The sequence below is a fragment of the Carettochelys insculpta genome, chromosome 16 (assembly GCF_033958435.1).
Source record: "Carettochelys insculpta isolate YL-2023 chromosome 16, ASM3395843v1, whole genome shotgun sequence".
Lineage (NCBI taxonomy): Eukaryota > Metazoa > Chordata > Testudines > Carettochelyidae > Carettochelys > Carettochelys insculpta.
The window spans coordinates 3116060-3139302 of NC_134152.1; the positions used below are offsets into that span (position 1 = coordinate 3116060).

Genomic DNA, 23243 nt, shown 5'->3' on the forward strand with positions numbered 1-23243 from the left:
CCCTATCGCCGCCTCTCCGACCCCACATCCCGCCACCGCCAACGCCATCATCGCTGCCCCCCTCCGTATCACCCCCGTAGCCACACACCCGCCCCACCAGCTCCAGCGCCGCCTGCCTCATCACCGTCACTCCCAAGGCAACCTCCGCCCGTCCCTCACCACCGGAGCCCCGTTCCCCTGTCCCGTTGCTGTGCCATCCCTGTGAACCTTCCCCATTGCTGCACACGCGGCCTCATCACCCCCCCCCCCCCCCGCCATGGCCATCAGCCGCAGCACTCCACATCATTGCTGCTCACGCCACACCCGTGCCATCACCACAGCACTACGGTGCCGTTGCTGTGCCAGGCTGCTGCACCGCCCCCACCTTATCACAATGCGCCCACCTGGTTGCCCTCCTCTCTCACATTGTCACCGTTCATTACCAGGGCTTCCTGACACCGTAGCGCTGCATTGGCCCTCCTGAATGCATGGCCAGTTTGTTTTGGGAGTAAGGGAGTTTCGAAGTTGGGTGCGTATTTCAAAGTGCCAACAGCTAGACTGTTCATCGGCACTTTGAAGTCAGCAGCTTCGAATTTTACGTGGCCGCCCTTGTGTTAACGAGGCACTGCGTGTGCATGGCAGTACCTCATTTGCATTTTTGAACGGTTGTAATTTACATGCCCCTTCCGAAAGGGACGGGTAGTGTGGCCACTGCCAAAATGTGCTCTTTCCAATTCCTTTTGAAAGAATGCAGTACTTCTTCTGGAGGCCCTTTTCCTCTCCCCAATGAAGAAGAGCACCTTTTCCCAGAAGATTCTTTCAGCAAAAAGCATTTGTAGATGCTCCGGGGGCCCTTTGCTCAAAAGAGTGGTCCTCGTGGTGCTGAATTTTTTGATCCCTGGCCTGTTCTGTCTAAAGAGCGGGGATTGTGTGGACGCTGTCTTTCGAAAGAGCAGATTGCTCTTTTGGTCCTCTTTCATGTGTGTGGACATGCTCTATTGAAAGAAGATCTTCCAGAAGAGGTCTTCTGGGAGATCGTCTTTCAAAAGATCACTATAGTGTAGAAGCAGCCCCTCAATTTTGGTCCCGTGTTTCAGTACACTGGTGTGTTGCTGTGGATTTAATCATGATACAATAGGTGCATAATCTTTTGTACTGGTTGCTGTAATGTGCAGGAATGTTAGGGAAACTTCTTCTTTCCATTATTGGGCATTGCAGTTTGGGTTTTTTTAAGTTTTTTTCAGAATCGTCAGGTAATGGCCTCTCTTGAAGGAAGGTACTGGCATAGGTGCATACGTAGTTTCATGTGTCACTGCAGTTCCTACAGTTAGACTATAGCGTGTCTTTCTTTAGTGAAGCTCAAAGCTGTTTCTTAGGGCTGCTAGGAGGATTTGCTCTAGGGCGATGAAAGGCTTCTTTCCTGTGGCTGAGTGCTCCGTCCCTCGGGGCTGAAAGAGCACTGTTGTTAAATCCAACAATGGGGATGTTTGAAATCCCATGGGGATTTTTTTTAAAGGGTGTATTTGTAAAATGTAACTTATTTTAACATTTCGATAATTAGGAACACTTCTTATTTGACAAGTCACTGTTTTGCTTGTGAGAGATAATTTCCTGGTAAATTGGTGTTAACTTTTTTCCTTTATCATTTCATGAATTCTATGTAGATTAAGCCTAGCACAGTGTGTTTACTGGTGAGCATAAACTGGACATTGTGTAACCTGAGCATCTTTGCTGACTATAGTGAAAAGTAAGAATTTTTTGTTGTTGTTTGTCTTTCAGATTTTACTGAAATGATGAGGGCTCTGGGATATCCCCGACTCATCTCTATGGAAAATTTCCGCATGCCAAATTTCATGCTTGTTTCAGAGATGCTTCTCTGGCTATGCAAAAGGTTAGTGCTTTACTTCAGGGCAAGAAAGAATGTCATGTTAGTGCAGTGTTTCCCAAATGGTGTTCTGCAGAACCCAAAGTGAAAATATGGGTTCTGCGAGAAAATTCCATCACAGTAGCTGACTCCTCTGTGGTGTCCTGCCCTGCCACTGCTGAAACAATAGAACTAAGTTTAATTGGTTTAATTGCCAGCAGGGTGGCGGGAGGGATCCAGCTGTTAAACCAATTTAATTTAGTTCCACTATTTCAGCAGCGGCAGGGCAGGGAGCCACAGAGAGCCCCTCGCTCACCCCACTACCCGAGTGGCCCCCGCAGTACTTAGTGGAACACCTCCATGCTAACCTTCCTTCTGCTGGGTGCATATGGCTGGCCGGCATAAGCCTCCCCAGCCAGTGCCATAGATAAGTTAATGCCAGGGGCCGGTTTGGGGCTGAGGTGGGTTTATATTGGAGATGTGGAGATGGGTTTCAGGCTCAGAAGAGTTAGGCCTGGGGATGGGCGATAAAGCTTGGGTTAAGGGGGATGACAACTGAGACAGGTAAAGCCTGGAGATGGGGGCGGGTTTGGGGACTGAGGAGGGTAGAGCCTGGGAACGGAGTTCTGCAAAATTCTTTTGAGTTTGAAAGGGTTCCATGTCCAAATAAAATTGGGAAACACTGAGTTAGTCATTGGACCTGACATTAAAGTGCCATTTGGAGCTGATGCTTTAGAGTGGAGTTGTATGGAGTGGCTTACACAGGAACTTAGTGAAGTTGAAGTTCGGTCAGTTTGAGAGCTCTCCTGTTCAGAGTGCCAGATAGGAGCATATGGTGTTGAAATTGGCATTCTAAGTATCAAGCTTGTAGCTTCAGTGGTCTCTGTGTGTCATGGATATAGTTAATTATTTTTTCACAATGGAAAATAATGTAAATAAAAGATAAACTAAAGGAATGGTACAAAAATAGTGTATTCTACTTGAGTCACCTTCCCGATTCACCATTGTGAATTTCCACATTCCTTAGATTCTGTGGGCAAACATGCAGTATGAGTCTTGCATTACAGGAGCTAAAGTGAGTCAGAGGAGGACAATTGGTGTTAGCAGGGGATGTGAAGGTTAACAAGAAGGATTTCTTGGGTATGCTAGCAACAGGAAAGTCAGGTAAAGTGTGGGACACATCCTGAATGAGGAAGGCAACCTAGTGACAAATGATGTGGAAAAAGCTCAAGTACTTAATTTTTTTCTCCTAAATCTTCACAGACAAGATCATTTCCCAGACTGCTGCAGAAGAGAAGAGTGAGGGGGAATTTGATAGTAGCCTTCAGCCATCTGAAGGCAGGTTCCAGAGAGGACAGAGCTAGGCTGTTTTCTGTGGCGGCAGATGACACAACAAGGAGAAATAGTCTCAAGTTCCAGTGAGGAAGGTCTAGGTTGGATCTTAGGAAAGACTATTTCACTAGGAGGGTGGTAAATTTGGCTGGGTTGATTTAACTGGGGTTAGTCTGCCTTGAGCAGAGGTTAGGAATAAATTACCTTCTGACGTCTCTTCCTACCTTATTCTTCTATGATTCTATAACTAACCATGACTACCTTAAAACATAGTCTTCTCTAGAGGTATTGTTTGTAAAGTGAAGTGGGATCTTCTCCATGTCTCCCTTGGACTGAGTTCTGCCCCACTGGGTCTAAAAACTATCCCTGCATATCCAAACTTTACAAAACGGGCTCATAATATAATAAGAAAAATCACAATGTTCAACATGCAAGAGGAAATCAGTGAAACATGCAATAATGACCTCTCTTTACTATTACATTCTGTTTCCTCTGACTGCTACATTTATCTGACTTACTGCATTGTCCCAATATCACAATGAAAAGGATCGGAAGAAGGAACCCATCAGGAAGCCTGGGCACCTGGTCTAGTTCTATTTTACTGTAGATTTATATCAGTCTAATGCTATTGGTTTCAAACACTTGTGAAACTGCAATGGTTACTCAAGATGTATGTGTGTGCATGTATTTATAATGCGTTTATTGTATCATCAATATCAAAAAGTCCTAAAATGTTCTTTGCATGTAAACGTTTTCTTTCTTACTTTTTCAATTAATGATGCCTTACAGTATCTCAATGGGCATACATTTAAAAATGACCATTGTTGCTGCTTCCTTGCTTGTTTCCATTTCACTTCGTTTATGGTTAGTTTCAAGTATCTTTAGCTTTCTGGCTATTGTACACTAACTCAATGCTAACAGCAACGAAGGGTCCTGTGGCACCTTATAGACTAACAGAAAAGTTTTGTTAAAGAAAACTTTTCTGTTAGTCTGTAAGGTGCCACAGGACCCTTCGTTGCTGTTACATATCCAGACTAACACGGCTACCCCTCCGATACTTAACTCAATGCTGTAATTTTGGGGCTGCAAGCATTGCAAGGATTTTTTAAAACTAATAAACAAGTTTTGATTAAAACATTTATATTAATATCAGGTCCTGTGAAGACTTAACAATGCTTTACCTTCCCCAAAGTTGTTTTTCAAATTATTTGCCCTTTTCCTTTCAAATTCAACAAATAAAGAGACAGAGAACAAAGCAAGTAAAAACAATCGTTACACAAGAAATGCTTTTCAAAAAAGAGATAAGAGTATTCGTCCAATTTAGATGAACAGTATAAAGTTCTTCCATGTGTATATTGTGAGGTGATTGGGCTTACTCTCCTTCTAAGTGCCTCATTTACATTCCTGGCAATTAGTAAACTAACCAAAATTGTTCCAGGTACTCAGCTTTTCCTGCTTGCAGGAGCCTTCTTATTGTAAGGTAGAGAAGTTAATTTAGACTTCACTTGTTTTGAATTTCAAATGAGATTTTAAAGTGGAGTTTCTGTCTGGATATTACTCATCCCATGACACTCTCCATAAAAGTTAAGAAGTCAGGATTTTGCCTAGTCTCCTCTTCCCAGATGCAATGATATAAAATATACTTCGGACCAGTTATTTGGTGACTGTGAGGTGGTGGCCAGAGGTGGCTCTGTTCTAATGGTGCTGTTTGTAACACGATGAAATGTGCTATAAAAATATGAACTATTAGTGTATTATTAGTGAAGCAAAAAGTTTATTTTATAGACGATGTTAGCTATAATCAGGGCCCTGTGATTTCCTCTTTTTTATGGTTAGAGCCTTTACTGCAGAATGCACCGCTTGCTATAAATATGCTCTAAAATCTACAGTTTTATGAAAACATTTTCTAGTCTTACTATATTAACTCTTCAGTTTGGTTCATGTTTGGAAGTAATTTCCTTAGTTTGCTTAAAATTATAGCTGTAACAGAGCCCAAGTGTCCTTGTTCATTTCAAACAAGGTGTTTACTTCCATGGTGCTATTTTAAATGTCTGGAAGATTAGATGTCCAGTTAATCAAAGGCTTTTCTTTTAACACATAGTCAGATCTGATTAACATGAGTCTGGTTTTTCTGTGCAGCTTGAAATCTCACATAGTAAATAATGTCTTATCATAAATATTCTCTTGTCTTTAAGCCTGAACCTGAGCTTTGAAATTGATATGGGTAAGTCACCTAGGTTTGTCTGTTCTTACAAACTGAGCCACAGGACAGTTTCAAAACCTGAATTTAACGTCTTTAGGAAAGATGACCCAACATTTATGGCTCATGCAATTTTTATGACATTCTAATCTGTACATTCCAGAGCCGTGATACCAAACTACTGTTTCTCCAGCTGTATCGAGGCTGAAAATTTGGTTTGCAGGATCTTTATGATGTCTGCATTTGCCACATAAATGTATTGCTTTTACCTGTTTAATACTTCCTACATGCTGCTTGTCTGACTCAGTGAATATTCTCCTCTGTAGATATGAACCACAGACCGATATTCCGTCTGATGTCGAGACAGAGCAGGACCGAGTTTTCTTCATTAAGGCAGTAGCTCAGTTTATGGTGAGTCTGCTTCAGCAATCTCATTTGGAGTTTCATCTAAAGTACAGTGAAGTCAGAAGGAATTTTTCACTTGACTTCAGTGGGCTTTGTATTAGGCGTCTGAAGCTTCTTCTTTTGACCACATATTATAGGTCCACCCTTTGGTGAAGGAATTGTACCTACACACTCTTGCTGCTTCTTCCAGCTCCAGGGTATGGTGCTGTCCCAGAGCTGTCTCTAGATTGTCTTAGTACAAGGCTTCTTTCCCTCTTCAGTTGCTACTCAGGGTTTTATCCGCTGTGTCCTCTTCATTAAAGTTCTGCTGCTGTTCTCACTCACTGGACCACTTCCCATAGCCCCACGTTGACCTTGCCCTTATCTCAGGGCTTTCTCTCAATAAAGTCCCAGTGACCTCCTGTCCAGGGTTTTGCATCATTCCCACCAGCCAACCCCCAGTCTTCATCAGTCGATTTTGGAATAAGCACTCCAAAGCGATCTGTCCATGGAACTGATGCTCTCTCAGCAAGCCCGTCAACCAGTCACCCAGTCTTTATTCCCTGAGATCCCAAGTGGAACTGCCTGGCTCTGTCCCAGCAGCTTTTATTATACTGGCTTGTTGGGTCCTGATTTGGCTGCCTCTCGCCAGTGCTCCAGAGAGTTTAGAGACTTTCTTTACTGCTCTCCTTCTGGGGTGGAGGGCGGCACGTCCACGAGCCTCCGCCAGCAGCCTTTGGAGCCTTGTGCACCCTGTTATATCTCCTCTGCTTTCCCCTGTAATTCGTGGCTAAATACGTATATGTGGCTAAGCCCTAAATTTGTTACTCAGTGTAGAACCAAAAGACAATGAGAGCCAGAGAGAGAGAGATTTATTTGCTGTTGATATTTGACTGAATCTTGATTCAAGAGAAGGCCCTGATTCTGCAAAGACTTAAAAGCAGGTTTCATTTTTACATGATGTTAGTAGCCCCACTGGATGAAACTCAATGGAAATGCTGCTATTGACTTGAATGAGGCCAGGCAATTACTTGTATGAGACTGCTTACATCCCACACAGTTAAGCATATGTGTATGTTCTGGTAGGATTGGAGTTTTAATAGCTACTTAGCTTTCAACCCATAAAGCAATCTTCACATGCAACCTTTTATCCATTTTTCACACTTCAAGAAACTAACATGCAAAAATCTATAGACCCATTCTCCCCCTGTGGTACTGACTAGCCCCCTGCTGACAGGAGCACTTGAAGAGGCAGCCAGCCCCACTCTCTGCCAGGCAGGAGAAGAAAATTTTGAATTTTTGTTTTAGCACACTGCTGGGCTGAATCTACATGCTAATTGGTCCACATGTGGGCCACAGATTGAAAACCATTGTTCTAGTCTAGGAACTGTATCTGTAGGTTGAGGGGATAATATTGACTCTGTCTGTAGGTACCAAATCAATTAGATGGAGAGTCAATAAGGTACAGAGAAATTTGGTGCAGTCGAGTTAACCAATATTCTGTTCTGTATCTGCCAATTAAACAGAACATAGGCATGCCAGTGCAAAAACAGGCTGAAGAGATCATCGTTTTTTAACTTGCCATACATTGTCCTACACATTAAGGCCCTGGTTCAGCAGTGTACCAAAGGATATGCATAACTTTAAGCCCAGAAGTAGTTTTGTAGGACTACCCACATGCTTCAAGTTGTATGCATGCATAAGCATCTTTCTCAGTTGAGACCTAAAGGACTAGTTGGGGCCTGGAGAAAAAAAATAACATTGGTTTGTCCATCCATAGTTTTTGCTCTGTACGTCTCTGTAGCCCTGTCCTTTAAGCAGGTGAATCCTTCCATCCGCTCCAGTCTTCGTATAGGGAAGAAGACTCATATCCAACCACAAAGATATGGAACCATTGTGCTAGAGGAAGGACAAATGTGGGCAACTCACATAATGGTTTTTATGATCTGTGCATTTGTATAGCACATTTCCATCCATCGTAGTATACATGAGAGTATGCAGATCCATTAGCTCACCTGGCTCCCTGGAGAGGGAGGTTCTTAGCAACTGCAGTAATGTCCAAAAAGCAGTCACTCTGCTGCTTTATGGCTTGGGAAGAGCCTGTGAATCTGTTTATTAGGTTTTGTATGAATGCAGAATTTGGTCCAGAAAAAATACGAAAGCACATTTTAAAACCCTAACTAAACCTCTTGTTTAGTGACCCTCTTTGTGGTGGCTTTAGTTCTGCTTTTGTCTTAATTGCATGTAGCTGGAATTAAACAACTATCATAAGTTCTCAGGATAAATAGAGGGGATTTTATAATCATACTGTAAAGTCATTTTTGTATCTTTTTTAAAAAATAGCAGGTCAGGAAAAGCTGAGTTGGCGTGCAGATGATTTGGTTGGGCCAGTTGTGTTGTCCTGCCCACATGGGCTGAGATCCTGTGTGTGTGTGTGAGAGAGAGAAAAGTTACCAAGTGAAAAATACATGTTTCTTTTACTAAACGTATATTTTTTCTCCCTTGTGTTTCGAATGAACTGAAACTGGAATTCTCGTTCAGAATAATGCTCTTTGCAATGTGATGTGCTAGCTTCCTTTGTGGAATAGGTCTTAAAAGGACACTGTCAACTTAATCATACTTTTATCTGAGACATTTGTACCTGCTGTTATTATGATTAACTCTTATGATTTCTTTAACTGAAAGAAACAGAAGGGGAAAACATCTATTTTTTTTCTTTTCCCCCTGGTGCATTTGAAGATACTTTGTGCCTAGTGATTTTTTGCTACTCAGCTTGGTGACTACCTGAAATTGGAAGACTTGGCCACATTTATCAGTCATTATCTCTGTTCCCCTTGTGCAGTCAGTGAGTCAGTCAGTTTCCTCTCTTGTTTTTGTGGGCCTCTCACACAGTAACAGGGCGAGGGAAACATTTACAAAAATAAAGAAATTGAGTTGCAAAGCCACAAAAATTGGCAGGGCTCTTAAGCAGGTATGTATTCTGAAAATGCTTTTTGTGCATTAAGAAAAATACGACTTTTAAATGGTGGGGCAGAGTACAAACACTGAACTCAATCCAAGAATCCATTCCCAGGAAAACAATTTTTTTTCTTTCAGAGAGGATTTTGCCTGAGTGGGGATTGTGCAGTCAGAGTTGGCACAGGCCTAACTAAAACTGTAGCACTTTAATAAAATTGGAAATAAAATGTTAAATTAAAAAAGTAAAATAAATATTTGAACAATATCTTACTAGTTTCCCATTGTATAAACTGTGATAGGTCCAATCTGGGATGCAAAAATAACAAAAAAGATCAGTACATGCTTTGGCACATCTAGCTAACAGTGAAAATGAATGAATGAATGGGAAACATCTTTCTTCCGTCTAGTATTCTTAAAGGAGGTGAATTTTGATAGAAGTCTAGCTGCAAAGATAGAAGAACCTGAAGCCATCTAGCTATTTACAATTTGTTTGCTTTTATTGAGGAGCAAAGATTTGGCCAATATTGGCTTTTTGTTAGGTTCACAAGAGTGAATGGCAGTTTTAATTGTTGTTTTGCTCCGTCTCTTCCTGTTTGTGAGTCTGTAACATCAGACCAGAGGAAATTCCAGGAATTCAGTGGCACAGAGGAGATGCACTTAAGTGCTATTTCTCAAGGCACTACATCTCTTTAGTTCTGGTATTTTTAAATAGAAATCAAACGTATATAAATCTATTATTTGGATCTTATAGTGTATTTTCATTCCTGTCTGGATGGATGAATATCTGTGCGTGTGAGAGGAGGTGGGGAGAGAAAAAAGGGATGCAGATTTATAAAATATCAAAACAGGGAATAATTTGAGAGAAACAATCAATCTGAAAAAAAATTAGAAAGGAGATAGTTCATTAGGGTAATCGCTCTAATTACTGTAATTCACTGAGGCTGTAATCTCTGTGTGCAGTGCCGGTCTCAGACCTATACATGTAAGTCCCAATTAACCTTACAAGAGAGGTAGGTGGTACATAGGCATTTTGCTGGCCCTCTGTACATGGATGATTTTCACCCTGAGAGAATTAATGGCTGGGTTGAACTTTTTCATTTGTGTAAATGCCAAAAAATGTTATGACCCATGAAAAGCATGTGTATGTCACCTTTGTCTGAAAAATTCTGTGTTCTTGGGAAGAACTTGTCAATTTTCTATAGAAGAGGATGTTGGTTCAAAAATAGGTTCTTTTAGAAAAATGTGTAATGAGAGAATTGACAACCTAATGGACTGAAATATTTCTTTGTGTCTTCTTCCAACAGGCTACCAAAGCTCATATAAAACTGAACACAAAGAAGCTTTACCAAGCAGATGGCTATGCAGTGAAGGAGCTGTTAAAAATAACTTCTGTGCTTTACAACGCTATGAAAACTAAAGGAATGGAGACCACTGTAGTGGCTGAGGAAGAAAGCAGCAAATTCAAGTTTGACCTTGGTTCAAAAGTAAGGAAAATAAGATTTTTTTAAAGTCATGGAACCCAAATTCATTTGCCTCATAAGCCTATACACAGCATGTACTTGTTGCTATGGTTTTTTTCACTCTCCATTTCTAATGTTACCTATTTAGTCCTCATCCAATCCCAAGAAAAACTTGGTTCCTAATATTGTTGAAGTTTAAGACAGAATGAGTCATCCCTGCTTTGGAGCAAGACTAGAATAGTAAGCAAGAGTGGCAGGACACAATTGAGTTGATTTGGCATAATTGTGTTAAAGAGGCATGGGGAGTACTTACTGTAATATTTGCCTGGACCAGTGCCCACTGAAGTGAGTCAGTCTTTCACTTGAATTTACTGAGAAGTGCATCAGGACCTATAGAAGCACTTAAAATGGAAATTGCTTCACAAATACACAGGAAAACCAGAATGCAGAGACTCTGAATAAGCAAAGTCCTATCAGTATTTCTGTTCCTTATGCACCAATAATACTTTTCTTTAAAAAGTGTCAATGATTATCAAAACAAAAAACAAAACTTTTTTGCTAGTCTTTAAAGTGCTACTTGACTGTGTTTTGTTTTGATAGTGTATAGACTAGCACAGCTTCCTCCCTGTTACTTGTCGATGATTATGGGTACATTAATATGTCAAGTGATATTATAGATTTTTCTTTGAGAAACTTCTCCCTGTCTTGCAGTAAGAGCTGGTAGCGTGTTTCCTGTGTTGGTGTTGTGATAAGAGAGCAAGTTTGTAGGCCTGAAACTTGAAAAGTGAGTGAAAGCTTATAAAATGTCACAATAGCCTATATCAACAAATGTTGATGGGGAAAAGGTGCAAAAGTGAGACAGTGTGGATTAGTCCACTCACAAAGGCTTATTGATAAAAGTCAAGGACTATTAAAATTAGACCTGGTAAACAAGAGACTTGTGGGTCTGGAAATCAATTTAATCCAGACCAAAGTGTTGCATATTAGGCTTAAGTATTGGACAAAATAATGGCGGAATGATGCTTTTCCAGCTGATGTTCCCTTCTGGGATCCCTAAAAGAAAAGACTTGTCAGGGAGAAATCAGGAAGAAGCTGCCAGCCAACTGGGGCTACAGTGAGCTTTCATCTCCTGGGACCTCATGAGTTTTGCCATCATTTCTACATCCCATCATACCCACCACCTGTGTATAATTTCTCCTCTCATCAGACCCACCACCTGTGTATGAGCCTTTATCACCTCCTCCCCTCAGATTTCCATTTCCTTCCCACCCTTATTTCTTTTCTTTCCCTCTCTCCTTTTACCTACTATTTAATACGAGTTTGGCTTAACCAGACAAGACTGAATCTTTTGCAGCACTGTTGTGTGCATGGGACCAAAAAGACAGTGCCCTCAACCACCTGAGCCAGGTCTCAGGGTGGCTGATAAAACCATTTTCTATGTCTTTTTTTTTTTTTCCTCCAACAGAGAGACTGCAAGTGAAAGTCAACATCAGGGAAGGAAAGTGCGTTTTCTGTCTTTGCTCTTCTCTTTCATCTTTGTGTGTGTTTATCTTATGTCTTTTAGAAATGGAGTTGGACTTTTAGCTACAAAAACTCTGGCTCATCTTTACTTATTCTTTTTTTCTCCCCAAAGGATAACTATTATGTCTTTAATAGCATAAAGACTGTCAAGTGTGGGGGAGTTCCTTGAGAAAAATCTCTCTTGCTAGAGGAAAAGGGAACAAGAGATGTTCTTAAAATGAAAGCTTTTTTGATACATTACATTTACATTTTAAATGCTTTAACCTCTTTTCTATTCTTTTCTGAATTTTTAATAAAAAGTTAAATATTTTTAGAAGTGGCACTGAACAGGCTGAGGTCTCTGTATACCAAGCACTAAACTTCTTTTAAACTGTTCAATGTGTGACACTGAGAGGGTCATGTTTACCCCTGTAACTTTATGGGCTCATGTAGTCTATCATAATTAATATTACATATGTGCTTTGAGAATATGGAAAACCAAATGACTACGGCTGTCAGGCAATTAAAAATTTTGAATGTGTGATTAAGATTAATCACACCATTAAACAATAATAGAATACCTTTTATTTAAATATTTTGGATGTTTTCTGCATTTTCAAATATATTGATTTAAATTGCAAGGGAATGCAAAGAGTAAAGTGCTCATTTTATATTTAGTTTTCATTACAAATATTTGCTCTGTAAAAACAAACTAAATAGTGTTTTTCAGTTCCCCCCATTAGAAGTACTGAAAGTTGAACTTACAAATGTGAATTATGTAAAAATAAAAACAAAAATCTCCATTCAAATATAAGGCAACAGAGTTACCACTTGTTCACCTGATTGCTCAGACAAAGAAGTTTGTTTGCATTTGCAGGATAATGCTTGCCTACTTCTTATTTACAGTGTCACCAGAAAGTGAGAACAGGTGTTTGCATGGCACCGTTGTAGCTCGCTTCCCAAGATATTTACCTGCCAAATATGCTAAGGATTTGTATGTACCTTCATGCTTCAGCTGCTATTCCAGAGGTCGTGCCCATGATCATGATGTGTTCTGCTTGATAATGAGCCAAAACAGCACACATCAACGCATGATCATTTTCATCATCAGAGTCAGATGCCACCTGCAGAAGGCTGATTTTCTCTTCTGGTGGTCTGGGTTCTGTAGTTCCCACATCAGCATGGTGCCATTTAAAGACTTCTGAAAGAATGCCCCACAACTGCACCCTCTAAGATTCTTACACCTTGAGTCAAGTGCTGTAGGTATCTTTAGAAATCTCACATTGGTGCCTTCCTTGTGTCTTGTCAGTTCTATTGTGAAAATGAACATGTGCGGGGTCATCATCCAAGACTGCTGTAACATAAAATATATGGCAGAACAGAGCAGGAGACACACAATTATTTCCCAAGGAATTCAGGCAGAAATTTAATTAACACTTCTTTAGTTTGTTTGTTTGTTTATTTGTTTGTTTATGAGAGTCATCAGCATTGAAGTAAGTCCTCTGGAGTGATGGCCAAAACATGAAGGAGCATATGAAGATTTAGCATATTTGACACACAAATAACTTGCTATACCAGTCAAAAAGGTGCCATGCGAACACCTGTTCTCACTTTCAGGTCACATAAATAAGCAGCTGGCAGGCTGATCTCCCATAAATGTAAACAGACTTGTTTCTCTAAGTTATTGGCTAATCAGGAAGTAGGACTGAGTGGACTTGTAGGCTATACAGTTTTACATTGTTTGTTTTAGAGCACAGTTATGTAATAGAAAATCTGCATTTGTAAATTGTACTTTCATAATAAAAAGATTGCACTGCAGTATTTGTACAAGGTGAATTGAAAAACATTCTTTTTTCATTTTTACAGTGCAAATATTTGCAATAAAATAATATAAAGTGAGCACTGTACACCTTGTATTCTGTTTTATAATTTAAATCACTATATTTGAAAAGGTAGAATAATAACAAATATTTAATACATTTCAGTTGATTTAACAATGTGATGAAAGCTGCAATTAATTGTGATTTTTTTTTTAAATTGTAATTAATTTAAGTTAATTGTGTGAGTTAACTGATTAATCAACAGCCCTACAAATGACATGTTATTAGTACACATTATTTTTATTGCTCTGTGAACCTAGATATGTTTCTGTCATCTGTTTGTGAAAAAGATCACTGCCACTTGGTTTGCAATAATTGCCCAATTGCCCAGGCCAGAGGTGAAATCCTAATTTTGGAGAGCTTTGCCATTGGGTTTGACATGGCCAGATTTCACTCCAGAAGTTGATCAGTTTACACCTACTCCAGAGTTTATTAAAGTCAGTGGAAAGACTTCCATTGATTTCAGTGGCTTTGGATCAGGTTTTCTAAGGGGATATCTACACAAAACGCTCCTTTTGGTGGCATGAAATGTACATTCCCTTGTATCCCCCGAGCGTGTGTATATGTATGAATAGGAGTGTGGTCTGTGAGATGTGGCTTAGGCAAGTAGGGTGCAGAAATGCTTGAAGAATGTGAGTACATATCCTCCATGGCTCTTTGATCATCCCAGCCATGCTTCCCCTTGCACACTGCTGTTTTTAGCCATGTAGTGTCCCACTGCCTGCCTGCTGCTGGAGCCCTTCCCTACTGTAGGGAAAGACTATGGGCAGCTGGAGGGGCAGTGGAGAAACACTATGCCTGCTACTAGCTGATTTTTTTTATGCTGTTCTTCTAGATTGCTGATTTGAAGGCAGCCAGGCAGCTTGCTTCAGAAATCACATCCAGAGGAGCATCTCTTTATGACTTACTTGGCAAAGAGGTGGAGTTAAGGGTAAGTATGCTCTGCATAAAGGGAATTTGGATTTGCCATATGCTGCAAATGTAAAGAGAGAAACAAATGTGAATGAGTGATTCCAACAGCTGCAATGTAGATTCCATGTGTGACTGGAGTGAGGTCAGATGTGTTACCCAGCCTGTCATTCGTATTACTGCTAAAACCCAAGCGAATAACACTTTCTCAGTTTGTGTTTAGAGGTGAACTGAAATGTTTTGTAAAGAACTGCTTGAGAGCTTAAATCGGTGACTGTGTGTACATACACTTTGTCATGTTCCTATACCAGATGTGGACTGGTTACAGAGCTTGCTTATACGTATCAGATGTGTTCATTGTAAGATCCTTTAGTGCTCTGCCAGGTACAGGTCAGGTTTATTCAATTAAATTATTTTAAATGCAGTGTCACCTAATATAATAAAATTCAGCACTCTATTACGTCTCCCCATTTAAAGTCTATGTTTCTACCATATGTAGTATTTACGGTATCACACTGTCTTTGAGGTTCAGTATAGATCAGTCTTGTAAGAGTCTCTGAAATTGTACTAGTTTCTTAATTATATGACCCAAAGCATGACAACTTGGTTATCAGGGTGTCTTAACTGCAACAACTTGCTGTGGTCAGTCCAGAATTCTTGAGTCATCTTCTTGTTCTGCAGTTGCTGCCTGTCGAGTTTGCTATGTTGATTGTTATCAGAGGGGTAGCCGAGTTAGTCTGTCTCTTCAAAAACAACAAGAAGTCCTGTGGCACGGTATAGACTAACTGATATTTTGGAGTATAGGCTTTCGTGGGCAAAGACCCGCTTCTTTAGATGTATGAGTGGGGGTTCCAGAGGAGGGTCCAAATTTATAGGCTCATAAAAAGGAGGGAGACCCAGTCAAGAGGAGGGCCAGAGCTGACAAGGTCAGTTCAGCCACGGAGGATGTGGCCCATTATCAGCAGCTAATGTGGAGTTGTGAACATCAAGAGAGAGACCATTCAGGAGAAACCATTCTCCTCTCTTGATGTTCACAGCTCCACATTAGCTGCTGATAATGGACCACATCCTCCGTGACTGAACTGACCTTGTCAGCTCTGGCCTTCCTCTTGACTGGGTCTCCCTCCTTTTCATGAGCCTATAATTTTGGACCCTCCTCTGGAACCCTCAGTCATGCATCTGATGAAGCAGGTCTTTACCCATGAAAGCTTATACTCCAAAATATCTGTTTGTCTAGAAGGTGCCGACAGACTTCTTGTTGTTGTTTACTATGTAAGTTGAGAGTTTCTGTTGAACTCTCCAGTGTCTGCCTCAATACACATAATCTAGGTTCTGCATTCCTTTTCTTATGATGTATGGGGTTGTCAATCTCTTTTCTTCATCCACTTTGAAAGGAACACAGTCCCCAGGTTCTAGACCAGGCAATTCTTTCACTGAGTAGTCTGTTGTAAGAGGGTCGATAAGTACTTTTAGCTATTTTATCCAAGTTTGGTGGCTTTCTTCATGACTGGCTGCTTTGGAGACAGATTCTTTTTTTTATTTTTAAGTTGGAACAGTGGAACAAAGTTGTCCTCCCACTAGGGCCGTGTCTACACGAGCCAAAAACTTCAAAATGGCCATGCAAATGGCCGTTTCGAAGTTTATTAATGAAGCGCTGAAATACATATTCAGCGTTTCATTAGCATGCGGGTGGCTGTGGCACTTTGAAATTGACGCCGCTCACCGCTGTGCGGCTCGTCCAGACGGGGCTCCTGTTCGAAAGGACCCCGCCTACTTCGAAGTCCCCTTATTCCCATCTGCTCATAGGAATAAGGGGACTTCGAAGTAGGCGGGGTCCTTTTGAAAAGGAGCCTCGTCGGGATGAGCCGTGCGACAGCAAGGCGCATCAATTTCGAAGTGTCGCAGCCACTCGCATGCTAATGAAGCGCTGAATATGTATTTCAGCGCTTCATTAGTAAATTTCGAAATGGCCATTTGCATGGCCATTTCGAAGTTTGGGGCTAGTGTAGACACGGCCTAGGAGTTGTTCTAGGCTATATCCAGTAGCTACTACTGGTTTTGATTTGTAACTCCAAAGAACAAGGAATAGGTCTTCCTCTTACAGGATTTTGTTGGCTGTCTATACAGCTCTCTCAGCTTCGTCATTCACATGTGAGTCGCTAGTAATATGGTCAAAATCATATTTTGTTCATAATGAGTTCAGTTCTGCTGCAGTGAATTGTATTCCATTGCCCATCACTAGTTGTTCTGGAATACTGAAGTGAGGAAAAGTGCACTTCAGTTTCTCAATAAGAGTGCAACATTATGTCTTTTAGATACAGTTTTCCCCCGCCTTACAAGGGTAATTCGTTCCTGAAAAACCCCTCTTAGGGCGAATTCTCTTAAGTCAAAAATGTAATTATCATTAATTTCAATGGGAAAAAATTTTATGCGTTCCTGAGCCCCAAAATTTACACCCATTTATGCTAAAACAGCTCCAAATCCCATTAAATCCAGTGCAAGGGGGCGGGCAGGGCAGAGCAGGGCATGGGGAGGCAGCCTGGCCTGAACACAGTTTAGGTTAAGTGGGGAGGGGGCGCTGCTAGGGGCTGGCCATGTGGTGAGCTAGGCAGGCACAGGGGTCCCCCAGCTGGTGAGGGGCGATGCCTCTCTCGTGCGGGGCTGCACAGCGGAGAAGCCCCGCCAGCAGCAGCCGAGACGGCAGTGGCAGGTGAGCCAGGTGCTAAATGGGAGGGAGAGCCACAGAGAGCGAGCAGTGCCTGAGGCACAGCTGCGCAGGGAGGGCGGTGGCGGCACCCTAGCCGCGCAGGGCGTGAGCAGCAGCAGCGGGGCTGGGATGGGCTGCATGCCCAGCATCCATGTCTCGCAGAGCAGCGGGATGTACTGCCAGGACCCAGACGAGTCTACCTCCCTGCACCAGACTGCCGTCCTCTCGCAGGGCGCCACCGCCCCCCTGCACGGCCTCTTCATCAAGACCAACGCGGCTGACTCCATCCCCTTGGTGCTCACCTACCAGAGCCGCCAGCCTCCAAATCAGTCTTCGTAAATGTGAAGAAATGCCTCATAAGCTGAAGTAGGGGTATTAAATGAAACTCCTTGTAAAGTCGAATTCTCATAACTCGAAGGGGCGTATCTCGGGGTATAACTGTAAATGATTTCTGTACACCTAGAAGAACAGTCCATGATGACAAGGTAGTGATGTCCTTTGAATTTGCACAAATTTGCAGCTAGTCTCTCCCAAGCTCTGCCTGATAGGGGTATTGTTATGAAAGGCTCTTTCTGTTGTGTTATTTTGTTTAGTTTTGCAATTTTCACACACACACACATGTCCACCACATGGACTGGATGCTGGGCAGGAGCCAGTTCTGTGGGGGTGAATGTGGGGTGGGCCGACTCTCCAACCTCTCTACCCCCATGCCTCCCCTGTGCACTGGGTCAGGATAGAAACAGGAACCCTGTCTCACACACCTGGGCACATGAGTTGCCCTTGCCCCCACAGGATATTTTCATCAGCTGAAGAGCAGACAGAGTAGAACATGTGGGGAAGCTGTAAGGAAGTTTAGGGAGTAAACGGGAGAAGGAGGAGAGAGAAGTTCCCTGGCTGCTCCTCCTATCTCTACAGACTCTGACAAAGGGAATGAGCCCTGAAGATTCACCAAGAGAAGAGAGATTGTTCTTCTCCTGGGCTTCCCCCACTGTGACCAATACTTTTAGCTCTCTGGAAGGCTCCTCAACCTCTCCTAGGGACCTCAGCCACCATACGGTGATTGATAAGGGCTGACTTAAGTCCTCCAGGTAGTAGAGCACCAGAGTGTTTCCCCAGTACTGACTGAACTGCAGCTCTCAGTTTTAGTCCCATTGGAGTCTGATGATATATTGAGGTTGATACTGTCCATATCCTCTATATCTCTGGTGTCAGTGGCCTTGTCTAGTACCAGTGATGGCTGGCATGTATGAGATCAGTGATGATGGCACTGCTCCTGAAAATACTGTTGGTTTCCCAGGCATCCTTGATAGCCAGGGACTAACTTTGCCCATCTATACTAGACTCTCCCCTTCTGCAACAGGATGTTCTTTCAGTGCTGACCTCAGTACCTCCCCTGTTACCAGATTGGGGGCTCGCCTTCTGTGGAGGATTTTGCCATGTCCTGCTCCTGGACAATAGTCTTCCATGGAATCTGTCCACCACCCCACAAGTCTGCAGCAAAACACCTTTCTCCTTGCACCTAATGCTTATCCCTCTTGGCTCTATGGGTATCATGAGGTATTTCTCCAACTCTCATGTTGGTTTCAGTAGCACCATCTCCTTTACGTTCAGGTTTCTGACTCTGTCATCCTCCCCTACCAGCTAGCAAGCATGGCACTAACTTGGATCCTTCAGATGAGGACTACAGGAGGAAGGGCAACAGATGCCCATTCCTCTTTCATTTTCATCTGCTGAAGAGACAGTAGTGCATGAAGTATCTTCTGACAGAAGTTGTGTGATAGCTTGGTGTGTGTGCTTGGTAGTCTGGAAAGTCTAGGGGGAGAATTGCTGTAAGAAGTATCAAAGTAGCATTTGACTGGAAGATAAAACTATTTCCAGGAGCTTTAGTGAAGCGACACAAATTTCTGCATTTTTCAAAGTGTCTTGAATTTTCATGTAAACATGATGCAAAACAGAGCTCATTATGATCCCCAAAATGTTAATAACAGAATGTTTACATGTCTCATTTCCCTTTGTGTGTATGTCTAGTCCCTTAGCAGATTTCATAAGGCATGCGGCTAATGCATTGGTCACTGGCTTCAAACAGTTAAGCTGCTTTGGTCTGCACACACACATCTCTATATAACTTAGACAGTTAAAAAGTCAAGTGTATGATGTAAATTTTAGGGAGAATTTTAAAAGAGCACTTTGCAGTTGCTTTGAAATTACGCATAATTTAATCCTTTGGCCAAATCACAGCTTTTAGGAGTCCATTTGACATCAGGGTTGGGCCCTTAAGGGCTACGTCTACACGTGCACCCAACTTCGAAATAGCTTATTTCGATGTTGCGACATCGAAATAGGCTATTTCGATGAATAACGTCTACACGTCCTCCAGGGCCGGCAACGTCGATGTTCAACTTCGACGTTGCTCAGCCCAACATCGAAATAGGCACAGCGAGGGAACGTCTACACGGCAAAGTAGCACACATCGAAATAAGGGAGCCAGCCACAGCTGCAGACAGGGTCACGGGGCGGACTCAACAGCAAGTCGCTCCCTTAAAGGGCCCCTCCCAGACACACTTTCATTAAACAGTGCAAGATACACAGAGCCAACAACTAGTTGCAGACCCTGTATATGCAGCACGGACCCCCAGCTGCAGCAGCAGCAGCCAGAAGCCCTGGGCTAAGGGCTGCTGCCCACGGTGACCACAGAGCCCCGCAAGGGCTGGAGAGAGAGTATCTCTCAACCCCCCAGCTGATGGCCGCCATGGAGGACCCCGCTATTTCGATGTTGCGGGACGCGGATCGTCTACACGTCCCTACTTCGATGTTGAACGTCGAAGTAGGGAGCTATTCCCATCCGCTCATGGGGTTAGCGACTTCGACGTCTCGCCGCCTAACGTCGATTTCAACTTCGAAATAGCGCCCAACACGTGTAGACGTGACGGGCGCTATTTCGAAGTTACTGCCGCTACTTCGAAGTAGCGTGCACGTGTAGACGCAGCCGAGGAGTAGCATACCTAAGGGCAGAGTGATGAATGTGTGGAGTGAAAATCAGGGATGTGTGAGTGTTCCAGTGCAGCCACTTCTCATTGGGCCCATCAAGAGCTCCCTTCATTGGAAGCCTATTTAAATGTCCAATTTCCAGAGGGGTGCGAATTATTATATTCTGTAGAGACCATATGCTCCCGATGGCATAATGACTCATTGCTCTAGCTGCAACTAGCCAATTTTATCTAAATGCAGGGTTTATGCTATGTACAGACATCTAACAGATTGAACATGTCCTTTAGAAATCCTGTCAGGTGAAAAATGACCTGTGCCTCATTAGGGATGAGTTTGCATCCGAAACTCTATGACAGCCCAAAGAAAACTTCCCAGTCGCACTAGAAGAGCCCTTGCACCTTTTGTTACTAATGATTTGGACGGGTTCTGACTTTCCGAAGGATTCTTCCAAACTAGTGCAGAGGGCAGCATCAATCCAAAGTCTGGTAATAAGCTTACAACTAGTTTTAGACTCTTAGGCTACGTCTACACGTGAAGCCTACATCGAAGTAGCCTATTTCGATGTGGCGACATCGAAATAAGCTATTTCGATGAATAACGTCTACACGTCCTCCAGGGCTGGCAACGTCGATGTTCAACTTCGATGTTGCGCAGCACCACATCGAAATAGGCACAGCAAGGGAACGTCTACATGCCACAGTAGCACACATCGAAGTAAGGGTGCCGGGCACAGCTGCAGACAGGGTCACAGGGCGGACTCAACAGCAAGCCGCTCCCTTAAAGGGCCCCTCCCAGACACACTTGCACTAAACAGCACAAGATCCACAGAGCCGACAACGAGTTGCAGACCCTGTGCATGCAGCATGAATCCCCCGCTGCAGCAGCAGCAGCCAGAAGCCCTGGGCTAAGGGCTGCTGCACACGGTGACCATAGAGCCCCGCACGGGCTGGAGAGACAGCGTCTCTCAACCCCCCAGCTGATGGCTGCCATGGAGGACCCCACAATTTCGACGTTGCGGGACGCGGATCGTCTACACGGTCCCTGGCGCTATTCCGATCCCCTCATGAGGTTAGCGACTTCAACGTCTCGCCGCCTAACGTCGAAGTTAACTTCGAAATAGCACCCGACGCGTGTAGCCGCGACGGGCGCTATTTCGAAGTTAGTGCCGCTACTTCGAAGTAGCGTGCACGTGTAGACACAGCTTTAGACATTGAAGATAGCGGAGCAAATATTTTTAAAATAGAAAGCTGACCTCTGTTGATACAAACTGACTTGGCCAGCTTTCTATTGGATTTCCATGTTTCTGTCATTACTTCTTCTGCTCCATCATACACTTGGTTGTTTGCTGCATTTTGTATTTCAAACCTCCTTGTATTTTTTGCTTTCTTTTATAAAGGCTGTGGCAATGATTGATTTCTTTTAAAGCTGCTTTGTGTGAGTATTAAAATTAAGTTTGAAAGCATTAAAAACAAAATGCAGCTTTTGTTGCTTCATTAGAGCAGCAGATATCTGGGATATGTTCAGGGAATGCCTATAGAGTGCCAATACTTTTTGACTTTCTGACTGCTGTATGTTCTGATTCCTATTCCTTTGAATGATCAGCACCATTTTGATTCCTGTGGGATAAAATCAACATCAGAGCAGCTGGTTTTTAATTGGAGTCCCTTTTCTTTAAGGAGACTGTATTTTTGTTACTGTAATTCTAGATATTCTTTAAGTAAGGGGAGGTCTACATTATGGGCAATGTTGACCTATGGCATACAACTCCAGGTACATGAATAGTGTGGCTGGAGTCAATGTACCTTACAACGAGTTGCTGTGGGGTTTCCACTGCAGGGGAATGGAAGAAACTATCCTGTTGACTTTCCTTATGCCTCTCGTTGCGGTTGAGTACTGGAGTTGATGAGCGATCAGCGTCTCCCAGTAAGTACAGATTTGCCCTGAGGCTGAAAAATTCATTCCCCACAAGTACTTGGGGAACTTTTACAGTGAATGAGACAGCTGACACTATTAAGTTTTGCAGTATCTAACCTGCCGTTATGCAAAAGAAAAAAAATTCTAGCCCATACAAGTGCATAGAAGACCTTTCAAAGGTGAACCGAATGTAAGTGTTGCCTTGCCACCAATACACACAGACAACTCTGCTGCTGCTGCTACTATGAAATTAACAAAATACTGGTCAGTTTTAGTTCAGTGGCACCCATTTCTCTGAGCAGAGTTGGGTGTATACACACATGAGTTTCTTTGATGGATGCTGAGTATGAGGTGAAAATGACAGTCCTGTCTCCAGGTACAGCATGCCCATGCATTAGCAGCACTCTCAGTCTGAGCCTCAGATCCTTTTGTCCTCTGACATGAATCATCACAAAGCATGATCCAGACCGCCCTGTGGTGCCTCGCTGCAACTAGAAGCTGATTCTGCCAAGCAGAGTGGTATTCTGCACACCTTTCCCAATCCACAGAGATTCCAAAGGATACTAAATTATGTTTGCGGGAATCCTTAAGCCTGTGCAGTGGTCTGCTCTCTTTGTAGATCCTTTATATGCTTCAGAGCACAGCATGCTCTTTGGGATCCAGCATTTGCTTGACATGTCCAAGCCACCTGTCTTCTCTTATTAATCAGCGTCCCCAGAAATGACATACTAGTACGTTTTAACTCTTCCACATTTGTCACCCTGTCTTGCCATCTTATTCAAAAAACTTTATGCAAGTATCTGATATGAAAACTGTTTAGTCTTTTTGTATATTTGAAGTAATTTATCTGTGTTTCTAAGCCATATAGAATAGTGAATAAAACACATGTCCCATAAATGGGGATGGTTATATGCTTTATTTGTAGCTTTTATTTCAGTTTTATTTGCAGTGATTTATGATTCTGCAGGTAGATGTAAAACTGTCAAAATTCATGTCAGGTTCACATTTGCGGTGTTGCTTGGGAAGGCTCTGTGCAGCAGGATGGTTAGGAATTGGAGTTATTCTGAAGAGAGAACAGAGAAAAAAAGGCGAAGGAAAAACTGAGGAATCAAGACCCTCATCCCACCTTCGCAGTAACCATGAGAAAAAAAAAACGTAATTCTCTCTT

The 23243-nt window shown here is 42.6% G+C and overlaps 1 protein-coding gene across 1 annotated transcript in view; it reads left to right on the forward strand.

Annotated features, from left to right (window-relative positions):
• Window positions 1-23243, forward strand: part of CLUAP1 (clusterin associated protein 1) — a 113460-nt gene that overhangs the window by 426 nt on the left and 89791 nt on the right. Inside the window, exons 2-5 of the mRNA XM_075010995.1 lie at window positions 1759-1870; window positions 5702-5786; window positions 10022-10201; window positions 14393-14488. Coding sequence (XP_074867096.1) covers window positions 1759-1870; window positions 5702-5786; window positions 10022-10201; window positions 14393-14488 — 473 coding nt within the window. The remainder of the gene's footprint in view (window positions 1-1758; window positions 1871-5701; window positions 5787-10021; window positions 10202-14392; window positions 14489-23243) is intronic.